The sequence below is a fragment of the Delphinapterus leucas genome, chromosome 14, assembly GCF_059928025.1.
Source record: "Delphinapterus leucas isolate spDelLeu-1000000601 "Yukka" chromosome 14, BTC_Dleu_Yukka2, whole genome shotgun sequence".
Classification (NCBI taxonomy): Eukaryota; Metazoa; Chordata; class Mammalia; order Artiodactyla; family Monodontidae; genus Delphinapterus; species Delphinapterus leucas.
The window spans coordinates 29032674-29053372 of NC_143142.1; the positions used below are offsets into that span (position 1 = coordinate 29032674).

The window sequence follows — 20699 nt, forward strand, 5'->3', positions numbered from 1 at the left end:
GCAGTCCCAGCACCGTCTTTCCAGCTAATAGGTGTTTGTATTTAACCTCATTTTGAAGGGAAAACACTCAGTTTTATGTATCAACCTGCTTTTCATTTGTTCTAATGGGAGTCTAAAATTATAGGAAATTCATTAAATATAAATACTTGCTTTCCAAGCTGGTGTTTTTTTTTCTAAATGCCATATATATTGGCTTCATGGTGCTTCTACTAGGCCTTTCTAATTAAATTGTAAATAAATAATAAAAGTATCTTGGGGGAAGACTAAAGGAGACTTTGAAATATATTAAAAAAACTCGTTAAACTCTGTATAAATACAGAGTTTGTATTTGATTCATTAACTTATCTATAAACCCACATCAATGAAACTTTTTGCTGTTTCATTTTTACCGCAGAGAATATTACCAAAAGGCTCAGAGCTCTCCTTGGAGAATTGGTAGGATAGGGGAATTCATAGCTTCATGGATCTTGCACATTAACTGTCACCTTTAAAATCACTTGAAAGCTAGAGTTTGGGAATGTTGACTAAAGCAGCAGCCTCTGAGGGTTCAAGATGGTGGAGTAGAAGGATGTGTGCTCACTACCTCTTGCAAGAGCACCGGAATCATGGCTGACTGCTGAATGATCGTTGACAGGAAGACACTGGAACTTACCAAAAAAGATATCCCACATCCAAAGACAAATGAGAAGCCACGAGGAGATGGTAGGAGGGGCACAATCACAATATAATCAAATCCCATACCACTGGATGGGTGACTCACAAACTGGAGAACAATTATACCACAGAAGTCCACCCACTGGAGTGAAGGTTCCAAGCCTCACATCAGGCTTCCCAACCTGGGGGTCCAGCAACAGGAGGAGGAATTGCCAGAGAATCAGACTTTGAAGACTAGCGGGATTTGATTGCAGCACTTCAACAGGGCTGGGGGAAACAGAGACTCCCCTCTTGGAGGACACACAAAGTATTGTGTGCATCAGGACCCAGGGGGAAGGAGCAGTGACCCCATAGGAGACCAAACCACACCTACCTGCTGGTGTTAGAGGCTCTCCTTCAGAGGCGGGGGGTGACTGTGGCTCACGGTGGGGACAAGGACACTGGCAGCAGAAGTTCTGTGAAGTACTCCATGGCGTGAGCCCTCCCGGAGTCTGCCATTAGCCCCACCAAAGAGCCTGTAGCCTCGAGTGCTGGATCACCTCAGACCAAACAACCAACAGGGAGGGAACTCAGCCCCACTCATCAGCAGACAAGTGGATTAAAGTTTTACTGAGCTCTGCCCACCAGAGCAACACCCAGCTCTACCCACCACCAGTCGCTCCCATCAGGAAGCTTGCACAAGCCTCTTAGATAGCCTCATCCACCAGAGGGCAGACAGCAGGAGCACGAAGAACTACAATCCTGCAGCCTGTGGAATGAAAACCACATTCGCAGAAAGATAGACAAAATGAAAAGACAGAGGACTATGTACCAGATAAAGGAACAAGATTCAAACCCAGAAAAACAATTAAATGAAGTGGAGATAGGAAACCTTCCAGAAAAAGAATTCATAATAATGATAGTGAAGATGATCCAGGACCACGGAGAAAGAATGGAGGTAAAGATCGAGAAGATGCAAGAAATATTTAACAAAGACCTAGAAGAATTAAAGAACAAACAAACAGAGATGAACAATACAATAACTGAAGTGAAAAATACACTAGAAGGGATCAATAGCAGAGTAACTGAGGCAGAGGAATGGATAAGTGACCTGCAAGACAGAATGGTGGAATTCACTGCTGCGTAACAGAATAAAGAAAAAGGAATGAAAAGAAAAGACAGCCTAAGAGACCTCTGGGACAACATTAAATGCACCAACATTCGCATTATAGGGGTCCCAGAAGGAGAAGAGAGAGAGAAAGGACCCGAGAAAGTATTTGAAGAGATTATAGTCAAAAACTTCCCTAACATGGGAGAGGAAATAGCCACCCAAGTCCAGGAAGCACAGAGAGTCCCAAGCAGGATAAACCCAAGGAGAAACATGCTGAGACACACAGTAATCAAACTGACAAAAATTAAAGACAAAGAAAAATTATTAAAAGCAACAAGGGAAAAATGACAGATAACATACAAGGGAACTCCCATAAGGTTAACAGCTGATTTCTCAGCAGAAACCTACAAGCCAGAAGGGAGTGGCATGATATATTCAAAGTCATGAAAGGGAAGAACCTGCAACCAAGATTACTCTATACAGCAAGGATCTTATTCAGATTTGACGGAGAAATCAAAAGCTTTACAGACAAGCAAAAGCTAAGAAGATTCAGCATCACCAAACCAGCTCTACAACAAATGCTAAAGTAACTTCTCTAAGTGGGAAACAAACACAAGAGAAGAAAAGGACATACAAAACCAAACCCAAAACAATTAAGAAAATGGTAATAGGAACATACATATTGATAATTACCTTACATGTGAATGGGTTAAATGCTCCAACCAAAAGACACAGGCTGAATGGATACAAAAACAAGACCCATATGTATGCTGTCTACAAGAGAACCACTTCAGACCTAGGGAAACATACAGACTGAAAGTGAGGGGATGGAAAAAGATATTCCATGCAAATGGAAATCAAAAGAAAACTGGAGTAGCCATACTCATATCAGATAAAATAGACTTTAAAATAAAGAATGTTACAAGAGACAAGGAGGGACACTACATATTGATCAAGGGATCAATCCAAGAAGTACATATAACAATTATAAATGTATATGCACCCAACATAGGAGCACCTCAATACATAGGCAAATGCTAACAGCTGTAAAAGAGGAAATTGACAGCAACACAATAATAGTGGGGAACTTTAACACCTCACTCACACCAGTGGACACATCATTCAGACAGAAAATTAATAAGGAAACACAAGCTTTAAATGACACAATAGACCAGATAGATTTAATTGATATTTATAGGACATTCCATCTGAAAACAGCAGATTACACTTCTCAAGTGCACAAGGAACATTCTCCAGGGTAGATCACATATTGGGTCACAAATCAAGCCTCGGTAAATGTAAGAAAATTGAAATCATATCAAACATCTTTTCTGACCACAATGCTATGAGATTAGAATTAAATTACAGGGGAAAAAATGTAGAAAACACAAACACATGGAGGCTAAACAATACGCTACTAAATAAGCAAGAGATCACTGAAGAAATCAAAGAGGAAATCAAAAAATACCTAGAAACTAATGACAATGAAAACATGACGATCCAAAATCTATGGGATGCAGCAAAAGCAGTTCTAAGAGGGAAGTTTATAGCAATACAATCCTACCTCAAGAAACAAGAAAAACCTCAAATAAACAATCTAAACTTACACCTAAAGGAACTAGAGAAAGAAGAACAAACAAAACCCAAAGTTAGCAGAAGGAAAGAAATCATAAAGATCAGAGCAGAAGTAAATGAAATAGAAACAAAGAAAACAATAGCAAAGATCAATAAAACTAAAAGCTTGTTCTTTGAGAAGATAAACAAAATTGATAAACCTTTAGCCAGACTCATCAAGAAAAAGAGGGAGAGGACTCAAATCAATAAAATTAGAAATGAAAAAGGAGAAGTTACAATGGACACCGCAGAAACACAAAGCACCATAAGAGACTACTAAAAGCAACTCTGTGCCAATAAAATGGACAACCTGGAAGAAATGGACAAATACTTAGAAAGGTATATAACCTTGCAAGACTGAACCAGGAAGAAATAGAAAATATGAACCGACCAATCACAAGTAATGAAATTGAAACTGTGATTAAAAACCTTCCAACAAACAAAAGTCCAAGACCAGATGGCTTCACAGGTGAATTCTATCAAACATTTAGAGAAGAGCTAACACCCATCCTTCTCAAACTCTTCCAAAAAATTGCAGAGGAAGGAACACTCCCAAACTCATTCTATGAGGCCACCATCACCCTGACACCAAAAGCAGACAAAGATACTACAAAAAAAGGAAATTACAGGCCAGTGTCACTGATGAATATAGATGCAAAAATCCTCAACAAAATACTAGCAAACAGAATCCAACAACACATTAAAAGGATCATACACCGTGATCAAGTGAGATTTATTCCAGGGATGCAAGGATTCTTCGATATATGCAAATCAATCAATGTGATACACCATATTAACAAATTGAAGAACAAAAATCATATGATCATCTCAATAGATGCAGGAAAAGGTTTTGATAAAATTCAACACCCATTTATGATAAAAACTCTCCAGAAAATGGGCATAGAGGGAACCTACCTCAACATAATATAGGTGATTTATGACAAACCCACAGAAAACATCATTCTCAATGGTGAGAAACTGAAAGCATTTCCTTTAAGATCAGGAACAAGACAAGGATGTCCACTCGCCACTGTTATTCAACATAGTTTTGGAAGTCCTAGCCATGGCAATCAGAGAAGAAAAAGAAATAAAATGAATACAAATTGGAAAAAAAAGTAAAACTGTCACTGTTTGCAGATGACATGATACTATACAAAGAGAATCCTAAAGATGCCACCAGAAAACTACTAGAGCTAATCAATGAATTTGGTAAAGTTGCAGGATACAAAATTAATGCACAGAAATCTCTTGCATCCTATACACTAACAATGAAAGATCAGAAAGGGAAATTAAGGAAACAGTCCCATTCACCATTGCAACAAAAAGAATAAAATATCTAGGAATAAACCTACCTAAGGAGTTAAAAGACCTGTACTCAGAAAACTATAAGACACTAATGAAAGAAATCAAAGCTGACACAAGCAGATGGAGAGATATAATGTGTTCTTGGATTGGAAGAATCAATATTGTCAAAATGACTAAATTACCCGAAGCAATCTACAGATTCAGTGCAATCCCTATCAAATTACCAGTGGCATTTTTTACAGAACTAGAACAAAAAAATCTTAAAATTTGTATGGAGACACAAAAGACCCTGAATAGCCAAAGCAATATGGAGGGAAAAAAATGGAGCTGGAAGAATTAGGCTCCCTGACTTCAGACTATACTACAAAGCTACAGTAACCAAGACAATATGGTACTGGCACAAAAACAGAAACATAGATCAATGGAACAAGATAGAAAGCCCAGAGGTAAACCCATGCACCTATGGTAACTAATCTATGCCAAAGGAGGCAAGGATATACAATGGAGAAAAGACAGTCTCTTCAATAAGTGGTGCTGGGAAAACTGGGCAGCTGCATGTAAAAGAATGAAATTAGAACACTCCCTAATACCATACAAAAAATAAATGCAAAATGGATTAAAGACGTAAATGTAAGACTGGACACTGTAAAACTCTTAGAGGAAAACATGGGAAGAACACTCTTTGACATAAATCACAGCAAGATCTTTTTTGACCCACCTCCTGGAGTAATGGAAATAAAAACAAAAATAAACAAATGGGACCCAATGAAACTTAAAAGCTTTCGCACAGCAAACGAAACTATAAACAAGACGAAAAGACCACCCTCAGAATGGGAGAAAATATTTGCAAATGAATCAATGGACAGAAGATTAATCTCCAAAATTTATAGACAGCTCATGCAGCTCAATATTAAAAAAACAAACAACCCAGTCCAAAAATGGGCAGAAGACCTAAATAGACATTTCTCCAAAGAAGACATAAAGATGCCCAAGAAGCACATGAAAAGCTGCTCAGCATCACTAATTATTAGAGAAATGCAAATCAAAAGTACAGTGAGGTATCATCTCACACCGGTTAGAATGGGCATCATCAGAAAATCTACAAACAACAAATGCTGGAGAGGGTGTGGAGAAAAGGGAACCCTCCTGCACTGTTGGTGGGAATGTAAATTGATACAGCCACTGTGGAGAACAGTATGGAGGTTCCTTAAAAACAACTAAAAATGGAATCACCATATGACCCAACAATCCCACTACTGGGCATATACCCAGAGAAGACCATAATTCAAAAAGACACATGCACCCCAGTGTTCATTGCAGCACTATTTACAATAGCCAGGTCATGGAAGCAACCTAAATGCCCATCGACAGATGAATGGATAAAGAAGATGTGGCACATATATATAATGGAATATTACTCAGCCATACAAAGGAATGAAATTTGGTTGTTTGTAGAGACGTGGATGGACCTAGAGACTGTCATAAAGAGTGAAGTAAGTCAGAAAGAGAAAAACAAATATCGTATATTAATGCATATATGTGGAATCTAGAAGAATGGTACAGATGAACTAGTTTTCAAGGCAGAAATAGAGACACAGATATAGAGGACAAACGTATGGACACCAAGTGGTGAAAGCAGGGTTGGGGCATGGTGGTACTGGGATGAATTGGGAGATTGGGATTGACATATATACACCAATATATATAAAATAGATAACTAATAAGAAAATTAGTTGTATAAAACTAATTTTATACAACTGTATAAAAAAATAAAATTCTGTATAAAAAATAAAATAAAATTCAAAAAATAGCCTCTGAATACTTTCAAAAGTATTATAAATAAGGAGTTAGATTTATACCTATGTTTAAATCCCAGTTCCTGGATGTAATCTACGGGGTAACAGTAGTATTTTTTTTTTAACTCTATTTGAGGAAATATACTACAGATAAACAAAATCAATGAATAAAACCCAAATTAAAATTGATTGAAAAAACTCTACTTTTTCTCCTTGTTATTTATTCTTTCTGTTAATATTGAATTTCTTCTGCTTAATAACCAGAGAAAAATAGTATATAAGTATGCAGTTTGGTCCCGTGTCACGCTGGCCATAAATTGCCTATTTTGTGAACCTGCTATCTGAGTTACTTTGGGAAATCATCTTGAAGTTAGCATATATATTTTTAAGTCTTTTAAACATATGCCCCATTTTCTTATGTTTCTAATTATGAGTGATTATTTATTACGTGACATATCCTTGGATGATTTGTATTTCTTGTATAAATAAGACTGACTACTCAAAACTCATGGGCAACATAATACCCTCAATTATTTCTGTGCACACAAAATACTTCCAAAACCAGAAAAACAGAGATCATTTCTAGAAATGCCATGAATTAATTGGAGCATGGCTGTAATTAGGGGTGTGTGTACGTGAGTGTGAGTGTGTGTGTGTATGTATGTATGAAAACAAATAGCTTTTTACCCATTTCTTTCACTCCTATTCATGACTGAAGTTCCACGTCTTCCTTTAGTATCATTCCCCTTCAGCCTGAACAAGCTATGTTAGCATTTCTTTTAGAGCAGATCTCCTGGTGACAAATACTCTCAGTGTTCCTTAGTCTGAAAATGTCTTCTTTTTGTCTTCATTCCTGAAGGATGTTTTCACAGGATATAGAATCCTGGGTTCATAGTTCTTTCCTTTCATAACTTTAAAGATGCTTTTCCAGCTATTCTGTTCTTCACCGTTTGTGATGAAAAATATGTGGTAATTCAGAGTTGTCCCCCTGTGTGTAATGTGACATTTCTCTCTCTCTGCTTTTGGAGTTTGTCTTTATGTTAGATTTCCAGCCAGTTGGTTATTCTGAGTCTGTTGTGGTTTCTTCAAGTTCATCCTTTTTACGTTTGCTGAGTGTATTGAGTGTGTAAATTATGTCTTCAATAAATTTGGGGAATTTTTAGCTATCATCCAAATTTTTTTCTGGACCACTCTCTCTTTCCTCTCTTTTGGTAAGTCTAATGACATAAATGACACAAATGATGGGCCTTGATCCTTTGATCTCAGACCTGAGAGCAGATGAATTTTTTCAGTCTTTAGCCCTCTGATAGTCAAAGTCCATAATTTCTATTAACCTCTCCAGATTACTGACTCATTTCTTTGTCATCTCTATTCCACTTTTGAATCCATCAAGTGAATTTTAAATTTCAGATGTTGTATTTTTTCAACTCTAAAGTTTTTAATTCTTGCTTGTTTTTTTTCTCTTTCTATGCTGACAGCTTCGAGCTCTCCATTTCAAGATTATTTACCTTGACCTCGTGGAGTGTGGTTGTAAGGGATGCTTTAAAGTCATTTTCTAATAATTCCAACATCTGGGTAATTTCAAGGTTGACTTCATTGTCTTTTCTCTTGAGAATTGGTCAGATTTTTCTGGTGTTTTCTATGCCAAGTAATTTGGGATTATATCCTGGTCACTTTGAATATTGTGTTATGAATCATTGGGTCATCTTAAAATCCTCTGGATAATGTTGATTTTTTTTTCCCTTTGTTTCTGTGTTTTAGCAGGCAGTCTGGTTGGTTTCAGCTCACAAGCTTTGTCTCACTTTCTGTGGCTGCTGGTTCCAATGTCAGTTCAGTTCTCAAACCTTTGCTTTTCTATTTGGGTCTGCTTTGTGCACGTACCCCTCAGGGGTCGGTCTGGGACCTGTGTGGTTCTTTGTATCGTAGTTCAGTTCCGAAAGCTCTTTTGGGTCTGTTCCACACATGTGTAGCTTGGGGGTGAGACCGGGACTTATACTGGTTTATAACAGAATTAGAGGACCCCCCTCTGGGTCTCTTCTCACCAAGACCCCTTCCCCCAGTTCCTCTGGTCAGAGAGATAGAATGGGGTGGAGGAGACTTTAGATGTCTTCAGGGCAGCAGCAGCTTTGCAACCAGGACAGTCTTTGGAAGCAAGATCAGGAGGGAAAAAAAGTTTTTGAAAGAGTATATATCTGATGGTATTACACTGCAACTAATTAATTCAGTCTTATTATTAGTTAGCAAGAAGTTATGGGGTTGGAATAGGATAGATACAACAAGGTCCTACTGTATAGCACAGGGAACTATATTCAGTACTATCTTGTAATAACCTGTAATGGAAAGAATCTTAAAAAGAATATATACAATGTAAAAAATTAATCAACTAATTAACTGTTTTCTATGTTTTAAAAAAAGAATCTTATAGGGGCTTCCCTGGTGGCGCAGTGGTTGAGAATCTGCCTGCCAATGCAGGGAACACGGGTTCGAGCCCTGGTCTGGGAAGATCCCACATGCCGCGGGGCAACTGGGCCCGTGAGCCACAACTACTGAGCCTGCGCGTCTGGAGCCCGTGCTGAGCAACAAGAGAGGCCGCGGTAGTGAGAGGCCCGCGCACCGCGATGAAGAGTGGCCCCCGCTTGCCACAACTGGAGAAAGCCCTCGTACAGAAACGAAGACCCAATACAGCCAAAAATAAATAACTAAATAAATATATATAAATTTAAATATAATGATAAATAAAGCTCTTCATTTGTGAAAAAAAATTAAAAAAAAAAAAAAAGAATCTTATATTAGACAAATTTATCCTTCAAAAACACAAAAGAAAGAAGTAACAGAGGAAATGAGGGAAAAATATGTATGACATACAGGAAAAAAATAGCAAAATGACAAAAACATATCCTTATCAGTAGTTATTTTAATATGATTGGATTAAACTCGCCAATGAAAGGTAAAAGGAGTAGAATACATAATAAAACATGACCCAATTATATGTTGTCTACAGGAGATTCACTTAAAATCGAAAGACAAAGTTGGTTGAAAGTGAAGGGATGGAAAAAGATACTCTATGCTAATAATAACCAAAAAAGTGCTGAGGTGGCTGCATTAGTATTAGACAAAATGTATTTTAAGTAAAAAAACTGTTACAAAGAAGGACATCATATATTGATAAAAGGTCAATTCAAGAAGATGTAACAATTATAAACATATACTCAGCAAACAACAGAGCCCCCAAATATATGAATCAAACATTGGCAGACTTGAAGGGAGAAATAGACAATTCTACAATAATAATTGGATACTTCAGTAGCCCATTTTCAATACTGGAAAGAACATCTAAATAGAAGAATGATAAGGAAAAAGAAGACTTGAACAAAACTATAAACCAACTAGACCTAACAGATAAGTATGAAATTCTTCACTCAGCAATAGGAGGATACCTATTCTTCTCAAGTTTACATGGAATATGCTCCAGGATAGACCATATGTTAGACCATGGAAAAATTCTCAAGAAATTTGAAAAGATTGAAAGCATATAAAGTATCTTCTCAAAGTACAATAGAAACTAAGACATTAATAACAGAAGGAAAATTGGAAATATGGAAATTAAACAATGCATTCTTAGACACCAGTGGGTCAAAGAGATAATCACAGGGGAAATTAAAGAATACTTAGAGACAAATGGAAACAACACATAACATACCAAAACTTATTGGATGCTGCAAAAGCAGTGATCACAGGGGAATTTATAGCTGTAAACAACTATCAAAAAAGAATGATCTCAAATCAATACCCTAGATTTACACCTTAAGGAGCTAGGAGGAGAAGGGCAAACTAAACTGCAAACTAGCAGAATGAAGGAAGTAATAGAGGTGAGAACAGAGCTAAATGAAACAGAGAATAGAAAAACAATAGTGAGAATCAACAAAACCAAAAGTTGTTTCTTTGAAAAGATTGACAGAATTGACAAACCCTTGGCTAAACTCATAAATCAAAAGTGAGACAAAATGAGACATTTTATATTTGTATTTATGTTTATGACATTTTAGACCTTTAAGCTTCATTTTTTAGGGTAATCACCTGTTCTTTTCAGGACTTCCAGCTGATTGAATCAGTTTGCCCAGATTATCAAGAAAAATATCTTTATTTAGTAAAGTCAGTTCATTACAGACTTTAATCTGATCAGATGTTTGATTAGACTGACACATTGACAAAGCCATTTACAATACAGTTTTGGTTGCTAATTTAAGTTGTATCTTGTTTTCTATCTGATTATTGCTAATGCAGAGGAGATATATTTATTTTTGCAAGATGATGTTGCATCTGAATCATTTTTGTGTATTTTTTTCTAATAGTTGGTCTGTGGATTCAGTTTGACATTCTATATTGATGATGATGTCATCTGCAAATAATTCCATTTGATCATATTATCTGTAAATAATTCTAGTTATTACAACTCTTCTTTCTTTTTCTTATAACACTGGCCGGTACAACCAGTGATATAAGTGGCAAGGGTATCAAGTGTCCTTGATGGTTCTCTGATATTAATACGACTATGTCTAAAATTCCACCATAAACAGGATATTTGCTTTAGTTATGGCATAAATTCTTTATTATCTTTTTCTTTTTCTTTTTTGGCTGCATTGGGTCTTCATTGCTGTGCGCGGACTTTCTTTAGTTGCGGCGAGCAGGGGCTACCCTTCGTTGCGGTGTGCAGGCTTCTCATTGCAGTGGCTTCTCTTTGTTGTGGAGCACGGGCTCTAGGCGCATGGGCTTCAGTAGTTGCGGCCTGTGGGCCCAGTAGTTGTGGTTTGTGGGCTCTAGAGTGCAGGCTCAGTAGTTGTGGTGCATGGGCTTAGCTGCTCTGTGGCATGTGGCATCTTCCTGGACCAGAGATCGAACCTGTGACCCTGCATTGGCAGGCAGATTCTTAACAACTGCGTCACCAGGGAAGTCCCAATTCTTTATTATCTTAAGGATATTTCCTTCTATTCCTAGTTTTCTGAGTGTTGTATTATTTTACCATAAATAGATTTTGAACTTAATGAGATTCTTATTCCATATCCATTAAGAAAATTATCATATCAGCCTACCAGTATATGACTTATCCTTACAGATTTGTTACTATTAAGCCACATTTCTTTCTCTGCAATAAATACTAGCTTATTGTGATGTATTGCATTTTACCTTGCTATTTCAGTTAGTGAGCAAATATTTTTTTCAAATAATTTGTGTCTATATTCATAAGTAAAATGGGCTTATAAATTCCTTTCTTTTTCTAGTTTTATTTAATTTTGAAATTAAACTTACTCTAAATTGTAAAATGTTTTAAGCAACTTTCCTTCTTTTTCTACTCTCTGGAACTGTTTTTACAAGACAGGGATTATCTGTTTCATCAAAGTTGGCAGAACTCCCTTATAAAACTTTCTGGACCAGAGGCTTTCTAGTGGTTCCGTTTTGTGGTAACATATCCTGTGATAAATAGGAAAGCATCTTTCTTTCATGTCACATTTTTAATCAGTGTTTATATAATTTTACAAAGGGAATAAGATGCTTTTAGCTTTAGACTAATAATTAAGAGAGTCATTGTTACACTTCATATTCTTTTGAGTCAGTCTACACAATAGGTAATGTAGAAATGTGTTCTATGTGGACTGGTACGAAGGTCAGAATGAGTGTGGTCATCTCAGGATCGCTCATAATCTCTGTGCTTTTCTTCCCAGGACACACAGGACGGTTGTTAAAGTCTCTGTGCTTCACCAGCTTTTCCTTCCTGTTGCTGCATATAATTTTCCACATCACGTTGGCAAGTCTGGAGGCACAGCACCGCATTGCACCTGGTTACAACTGTGAGTATGATGGTGGCTTTTTTTTTTATATTACATACGTGAATAACAAAGCTATGTGTCATAATGCTTATAGAAATCTAGGCAATGATGACATTACAAAATTTGTGACAATTTTTGGCCATTTGTCAATCTAATACACTATAAATACATTCAAAGAAATTTATATACCTAGACAATGGGGTAATGTGAACAACTTAATTCATGCATCTTCAACATATATTAGATATTAGACTGTGATCTGTATGTAAGACATTATGCTTGGGTGTAGTCTAAAAAAAAAATCAAGATTTACGTACAGACCCTGGTGCTTCCACTATGGCTGGTGAGATGAGACATGTACAATATCTAATAAGATAAATACGAGTACAAACGTCAAATAAATACAACAGTGACTTCAGGCTTATTGTAAAGAATAATGTAAGATTTCGTACATCTTTATGGGAAAAATGTGAATGACACGATAGTTTCTTTTTCAAACTGGGAGTTTTTTTGCTATTCATAAGGAAATGAATAAGGAAATATACCTTATACACATTATATTTTGAGGTTTTGATCTGAAAACGTCGACACGTATATGCTTTATCTAGGTAGGATCATCTTTCCAGAATTAACCTACCATTGGATAAATTCGACTTCCATTTTTGTAGGCTGTATGATTGTCATTTGAAAGAAACAGAAGCATTTCAAGTAGATGGAATACAATCCACATGTTTTAAGTGAATATTTGAAATAGACTAAAATAATAGTTTTCAAATGGTCAGTTTTTCGCTGAGGAACCCATTTGTAGGTTTGAAATTTCCTGATCTTTCATAAGTGCTAGCACAAGTGAAGTGAAGCAAACCAACCATTCCCTGTAAAATAAAAGCCAGATCAAAATTCTTCATGGATCAAATAGTATTAACATAAATGTAGTGAGAGATTCTTTAGTAAAATCTGTAGTCATAAATTATTCACTATCCCTCACCGTGTAACTTTTAGAGAGCTAAACTTTACAGAACTAAAGTGAGCATTCATTCTGGCCATTTTATTGAGTGCTGAGTTCCTTGGATAATAGTGCCTATCAAAATGATTCTTGATTTAAGATCTGATGATTTAAGATATGGTTATTATTTTTTTAATTGAGATAGAATTCATAAAGTTCACCCATTTAAGGAACACAGTTCAGTGGTTTTTAGGTTGTGCAACCATCACCACTATCTAATTCCAAAACCCTTTCATCACGCCAGAAAGAAACCCTGCACCCATGAAGTTATTCTTTCCCTCTCCAAGCATCCCTAGGCAACCACTAATTTACTTTCTGCCTCTAGTAGTTATACCTGCTCTGGACATTTCATCCAAACAGAATTAAGTGATACGTGACCTTTTGTATCCAGCTTCTTTCACTCAGTATAATGTTTGCAAGTTTCATCCATGTTGTAGCCTGAGTTAGGACTTCATTCCTTTTCATGGCTGAATAATAGCCCATTGTTAAGATGTGGTTTTAATGCTTGATAAAAGTCATATCATTATTAAAAACTTGATAAAATAAAATGTTTAAATAATGGTACTTTAGTTATATTATTATAATGATAAAAAGGATTTATTACATTTGGCCAGATTCAAGTCTCTTTGGACTTAGTAGAAATGTTAGCAGTGATAGTTTGTATTGCTTCTTAATCAAAAATCCTTTGGGTAGTTCTTAATCAGGCATTCCTAGGGCCAGAAGGAAGGATTTTTAACCGTAAGTGTTGTCTGGAAGCTTGCCACCTTCCCAAAAATGAAAGCTGAATTTGAAGAAAAATAAATAGGTAGGTATAAGAGGAAGAGCATGGGAAAATTATTTGATGCATCACATCCAGATGAGACTCCATACCCAACTATATAATGTTATATATATAATAATGTTCTGATGTCAAAATTTTATTTACTGTCTCTTGAGTAATAATTCATACTACTGCAATGTAGAAAATAAAATATTGTCTTTTGTTTTAAAAAAAGGCTATTTCATGAATAATGAGCTCTCTTTATCACTGAAAGTGTTTCATCATGGGATATATTACAACTCATCAGATTTTTCAAATTTGAGCTTATAAACTACAGCTTGCCTGTGTCTGCAGATACTTTTAGGTGCTGAGTGATGCTGTGGAAAGGACTGTGCTGGAGGGGGCTTAAATTAGGGCGTGAGCACATCGTTTCTTCCAATCCACAGCCTATGTCTTTCTATTTTTATTCAAAATAACATTTTCAATAATTCTATAAAGGTGAAAGTAAAAAATGTAATGTGAAATGTTAAGTCCATTTTCCGCATTTACAAACGAATGTACTGTGGAGTCTCTCCTATAAGGCATAGGCAGAGATGGACAGAAAGACATACAAACTTAAAGTGTACACACACACACACACACACACACCCCACATGCATACACACGTACCACATATGCAAACACACACCACACACACATGTACACACCACACACACCATGTACACACATACACACACACCACATATGCAAACACCACACACATACCACACACCCCACATATGCACACACCACACACACGCAGACACACACCACACACACACACACATACAAATCACACCACATATGCACACACACAGAAGCTCATTCTTGAGTTATCTGCTCCTTCCCAGGCAAGAATCCAAATTACTTAGACCCTTTGGATGGAAGGTGAAGTCTGTCTTTCTTGGTGGTGAAGGATAGAGACCAGTCAGATCTGGCCTCTTGACATGCCTCTTCCTTGCAACCCAGTCTTGGAGAGCTAGGCCCGCCTTTCCTAACCTCCCAGCCAAATATGTGGGCTTCCAGACACTGTGCTTCCCTAGATCATTTTATTCATGCACAGCTGACCTCCACTGCCCTCTTCACGGCGATGTGTCTTGAACACGTACAAGTCTATTGTACTGCCTTCCTTCCTTTTTTTTTTTTCGGTACGCGGGCCTCTCACTGTTGTGGCGTCTCCCGTTGCGGAGCACAGGCTCCAGACGCGTAGGTCAGCGGCCATGGCTCACGGGCCCAACCGCTCCGCGGCATGTGGGATCTTCCCGGACCGGGGCACGAACCCGTGTCCCCTGCATCGGCAGGCGGACTCTCAACCGCTGCGCCACCAGGGAAGCCCCCTTCCTTCCTTTTTGACGTCCCCATATAAAAGCTCTATTCTGTTCCACCCGAGCCAACATAATGAAAATCACAACAGTAGACTTTATTCCTAACAAGTTAAATTCCAATTTGAAATTTATTTCCACAAAAGTGAACGTTCCAATGTGAAGTTCCAATATCTTTGAAGTCACCGCAGAGAAGGGAGACACAAAAGAATGAGTTAGAAAAGGGATTTGAGTGCCATAGTCACCTTGAAGGTGAGTCTACATAGAGAAATCAGCAGTTTCTTCTAAAATACGGGTGATGCTGCAACAGCATTGGCTCACAAGGTCTACATACTTTTTTGGTTCAGCTTCACGTGCAGTGTTTCAAAGCAATACATTCTTGAAAAGGGATAAAAAAGCAGAGCAAACAAACTTGAGTTTTGCAAACTAGTTTAGTCCAAGATTGACACAAACCAGGTTTTCAGCCTGGAGCATTTTTTAACGATCAAGTTATATAAACTCTTGAAAAACCCTGTCTGCGTGGTAATGGAAACACTGACTTTTCATTTCTGGCTGACTTCGCCTCACTCGTGTTATTGTTTCTCCAGTATTTGGAGTTTCGATTACACCATCCGAGTTGTAAACACAAACTCCGCTATTTTGATATCCCACATTTGAAGTTTAGCCTTTTTTTTTTTTTTTTTGGCAGCTGTAGAGGTAAAGTAGCAAAACTTCAAATAAAAAGACACAAAGTGCCTGGCTGGCTGTGTTGTGCCTTCTGAATGCTTTCTCTGTCTGTGAGACTTTGTCAAATTAAAATGAAGGAATCCAGACAGGTCCAGGTTCCCCATCTTACTCAAGTGGTCTTCAGACTCCAAACCACCAAGCGCTCATTTATATGAGTTTAATTTGGTTTCCCTAACGACTCCTCTCCCCGTTTAAAACTCATATACCCTCACCCAAGTTCTGGCAAAAGCTCCCAGGATCCCTCAGGAATCTGAGACGTGTGTTTGGGGGACAGCAGTAGCATTTATAAACATTGAGCCATTGAAAGTTCTTTCCCCCCAGAGCCCTGTGAATAGTCACTGGCAATAGTGAACGCTGTTTCAAACCAGCCCAGTTAGTGCTTGACCAGCTGGCGCGTTTGTTAAAGATGCTATTGTGCAGAAGGGGGCCCTACCACCCCTCCCCCTTCACTTCCAAAACGGTGCTTTCACAGGTAAGTGAGGTAATCCATGGGGCAGGGGCACCTCTGTGAATTTTCCTCAAACACGTGTTGTGCCGCTTACTAAAATATTTTCATTCTGTCAAAACTATACTGTTTCAATCAATGTAAACCCGGCTTCAATTATGTCACTACAGAGCCCATAGAAGTAGTCTGTTAGCCTCAGTGGCAGACCTGTGGCACTCTTGGTGGAATTGCAGGGCCAATCTGGACGCTGGGGCTGTGCTGAAGCAGGCTGTTGATTTAAAGAAACTTTTGAGCTCAAAACTATGAAATGAAGATTTGTGGTGATAGTAGCTACTATGTATAGATCGCCTAGTATCTGTAGGGTCACTGTATCCCTTTTCCGATTAATGACTCCTTCTTTCTTGTTACAAATTGGCTCCAATATCCTTTGAGTAGGGCACTCCATACACACCAGCCCATTACACTTAGGGTGGGTCGGGCTCTGCAGGCAGGGCCTGAGATGAGTGGCCACCTTCTTCCAGGCTGGATCCGGCTAGAGACCGGGACTCATCTTATTCCTCCACGTAGGGCTGTGCCTTCTTATGGTCTCTCTTCTCCAGGGAGTTGCCTTTGTTTTGTATAAATGCAGTGCCCAGTCTGCACTTGGGGTTGAGGCGGGGATGAGGCTGAGGCTGGATGAGGTGGGGGGAGGGTGGCATTGAGGACAGGGATGAAAATGTGGGCTCAGAGGGTGAGTGAGTGGCCCGGAGCCACCGCTGGTCTGAGCTGGGATCTTTCCTGCTCTTTCCTCCTCTCTGTGAAACCCCTTATTTATCATCTGTTTAGCATTATTTTCTCCACTGCACTTCCTAGGACTTTGGAGTAGTGCAGTTTCAAAGGGTTTCAATGAGTTTCTGGTATTCAGTCCATGGTTTTCTATTGTTTGGAGATTTGTCCTTATAAAGAATTGTGTCTTTTCTTTGCTTCATTCAATTGCTGGGCTCATCATTAGATCTGTTTCTCCCTGAGGGTCAGACCCCCTCAAATCAGCAGTTTTCTCCCCCCTGTAGGGGGAGGGGCACCTAGAGTTCCAACTTTTCTCATCCTGAGAGCACAGGAGACGGCCCAGGAGCCACTGACCAAGAGGTTATTCTAGGCCTTGATGGTACTTTATTCTATGCCTTTCTGTCCTCAAAACACTAGGGTTCTGATGTCCAGACCCAGCGTCTGAAACCTCAGCAGGTGACAAGAAGACTCAGGGCCAGGCGTGGGCCTGGCGGGTCGGCACCCCACCCCGATGATGGTGGGGTGGGCGCGCAGTGAGCCCCTCCCTAGATGCTCTGCTTTCCAGAGCCCAGGCCTGGGTGGAGAGCACGGCTGAAAGGGAACTCTGGGAGTCAATGTTCCTGGAATGATGAATACAATTAGTTTTTACTGCCCAGGGCAAGGGGGCGAATTGGGATGGGGGCACCATGGGGAAGAGAAACCCCATCAGGGTGAAAGTCTCGTAGGCCAGGGCTGGTTGGTATCTTGATTCACTTGGAGTGACAGTCGTAGAGTGACATATACTTTATCATCATTTTTCCAATAGAGTCTCTCATTTTATGGTAGAAACATTTTTCATGAGAATTTTTATACTATCCAATATATGAGTGAATTTAGGATCTCAGGTGACTGTGGGTAAGTTACTCATCTCTGTGCCTGAGTTTCTTTGACTGTAAAATGAAGGTGATGGTGGTCACTGTCTCACAGGGCTGCTGTGAGGGTTGAGTTAATACAGGCCATGCACTTGGCACAGTGCCTGCCCCATAGCAAGTGCTCCATGACTATAAACTATTATTACTGTTGTTGTTAATGTTTCTACTATTATTAGAGGAGTAATATTTCTTGCCTAAAATCACACACAGCGACAAGGGGGCAGAAATAACCCAGACCAAATTATACACAGTCATGTGGGTTAAACTTGGAAATTATGAAATGTGCAAAACTTACGTGATACCAAATAATTCTCTGTGACCCCTTTATCTCAGTTTCTTACTAATTCTGTTATTGGGGGGTTTGTTCTGTGCTGTGTGGTTAAGATCCGGGGCAATGGTGAGACGGCTCTAGCTGCAAGGTGGTGTCAGTGACAGGGTCGTAGTGACACCCGCCCTCTGCCAGTACTTTTTTCTCTCCCTCAGTAACTTCCCTACCAGGAACTCACCCCTTCTCCGGGGCTGGGAATCCCATTCCCTCTTCTCCCTGAAAGCTTGTCCTCCACGCCCTGCCCCTCAGCACAGAGGGAATATATAATCACTATATTCTTCACTATTTATCATGCTTTCTATATTATAGAATTTTAGAGGCAAGAGACAAAGGATGAAAAGGTAAGGAAAAGAAGAAACTAACATTTGTTGTTGTAAAGTCAACCAGCACTTTGCTCACACGATCTCATTTTAATCCTGACTGGCTCTCACCACCACCCTCCTGATCGGGGGTGAGGACCAGAGGCAGAAAGTGTCTTCCCTTAGGTCACTCAACTAGCAGCAGGATTTCAAATCGAGGTGTCCTTGCTCCACGGGCATCATGCGGCCTCCTAAGGTTACTGGGGAAAACTTTATGGCGAAATCGGGCTTTGGTTGATTAGATTGTGAGGGCTAGGTAAGAATAGGATACACGAATTTGGAAGCTGTGCTGGGTGAGAGGATAATTAATCTGATATACCAGCTCCAGGTGAAGTATTCGTGGTTGGCAGTGACTTAGTAACTTCACTTGGTGAGGATATTGGCCTCCCAGAATATCTTTCCCCGTAAGAGTGAGCAATGCGGACATGGCAGGGTCACGTGTGCCGTGGGGAATGCCTGGGTCAGGGCCTTCCAGCTCTCCAGACTCTAAGCATCGGGCATGGAACTTTTCGTGCTGAGTTATAATCCCTGATTCTGTCTATTCTCCCATTAGCCTATGATCAGATTGAGTGGAGGGTTTGTCGTGTGTTACTTTTGTGACCTGAGCATCTACTACAGTGGTCCATGGATAGAATCCTTCCCCCAAATTGTTTGAAGAGTGAATAAGTGAATTAGTAGCGGCAGAAAAGGAAATGAAAGGGTGAAATCAGATGACTCCCTTGTTTGAGGACCGCTTTTCCATGGATCCTCACCTTCCAGTCCGTGAGAGCAGCGCCAGGGCAGGGACGTCCGTCCTCTCTCTGCTGAGCCCGACCGCCCTGCTCTGGGTGGACTCTGAACATCTTACTCTATGGTTGTTACCATTTCCCTTCTTTTCAATTCATGAGGAATTAGGAGAAAGACACGTCCACCTGAAGGCTTTTATTTCTCTTTAAAAATGATATATCAGGTAAAGTTACCTGGTGTTGATTTCCTTTGCAAAAGGAAACTTGGATTTCCATTTGGATTTGGGGATGTCAGGAGTGAAAATATGAAAGACAAAGCTGGCCTTAGAAGTAGTGAGGAGGGGAGAGGAGGAAACAGCTGGGAGCGGGGTGGGCCTCATTAATAGCTAGGTTCAGAGGAGAGACGCCTCCAGTGAATAGCCTTGGGCCCCTCTGCTCCACACCCCATGTCCACCGAGCCTGCTGTAAGATCCAGGAAATATGAGATGATTTGGGATCGACTGTGTTTGCTTAAATAACAATTTCCCTACCCTCAATTTCATGATGCAGCATTTCTAGTGTAAATTATTTACCATAAAAACTCTAAGGCAAATCTCTGTGGTGCGGGAGTAATCTTAACCTCAAAAGGCTAGGCGGACAACATAAAGCTCTAACTGTGTGTTGTCAAAGGCCCGGTATGATGCAAGGACCATTCAAGGGCATTGTGGAGGTAGCACAGCTGAGCCAGGAATAGTCCTGCCATTCCCGAAAGTATTAACTTTATGACACGGTTGAGTTATTCTTCAGACTTACAGAACTGGTGTATATTTTAGGGATTAGGTATGTGGATTCATACATAAAACACATCTCTTTCCGTAAACAGAAATTTGGATTTAGAACAATCCTCTTGATTTCATGCATTAAAAATATATTTCAGGGATGTAGAAGGTTGGCAAAGAAGTTGCTGATATAATTTCTCTCTTACATTCATGTTTAGGGACATTTAAACATTTTCTAAGATCCCCATTGCAGGATCTGAGTATATAGATAATA

General features: G+C 39.2%; 1 protein-coding gene across 1 annotated transcript in view; it reads left to right on the plus strand.

The window, feature by feature from the left end:
* Positions 1-20699, plus strand: part of PIEZO2 (piezo type mechanosensitive ion channel component 2) — a 331944-nt gene that overhangs the window by 106338 nt on the left and 204907 nt on the right. Inside the window, exon 3 of the mRNA XM_089894937.1 lies at positions 12180-12305. Within this exon, the coding sequence (XP_089751063.1) occupies positions 12180-12305 (126 nt within the window). The remainder of the gene's footprint in view (positions 1-12179; positions 12306-20699) is intronic.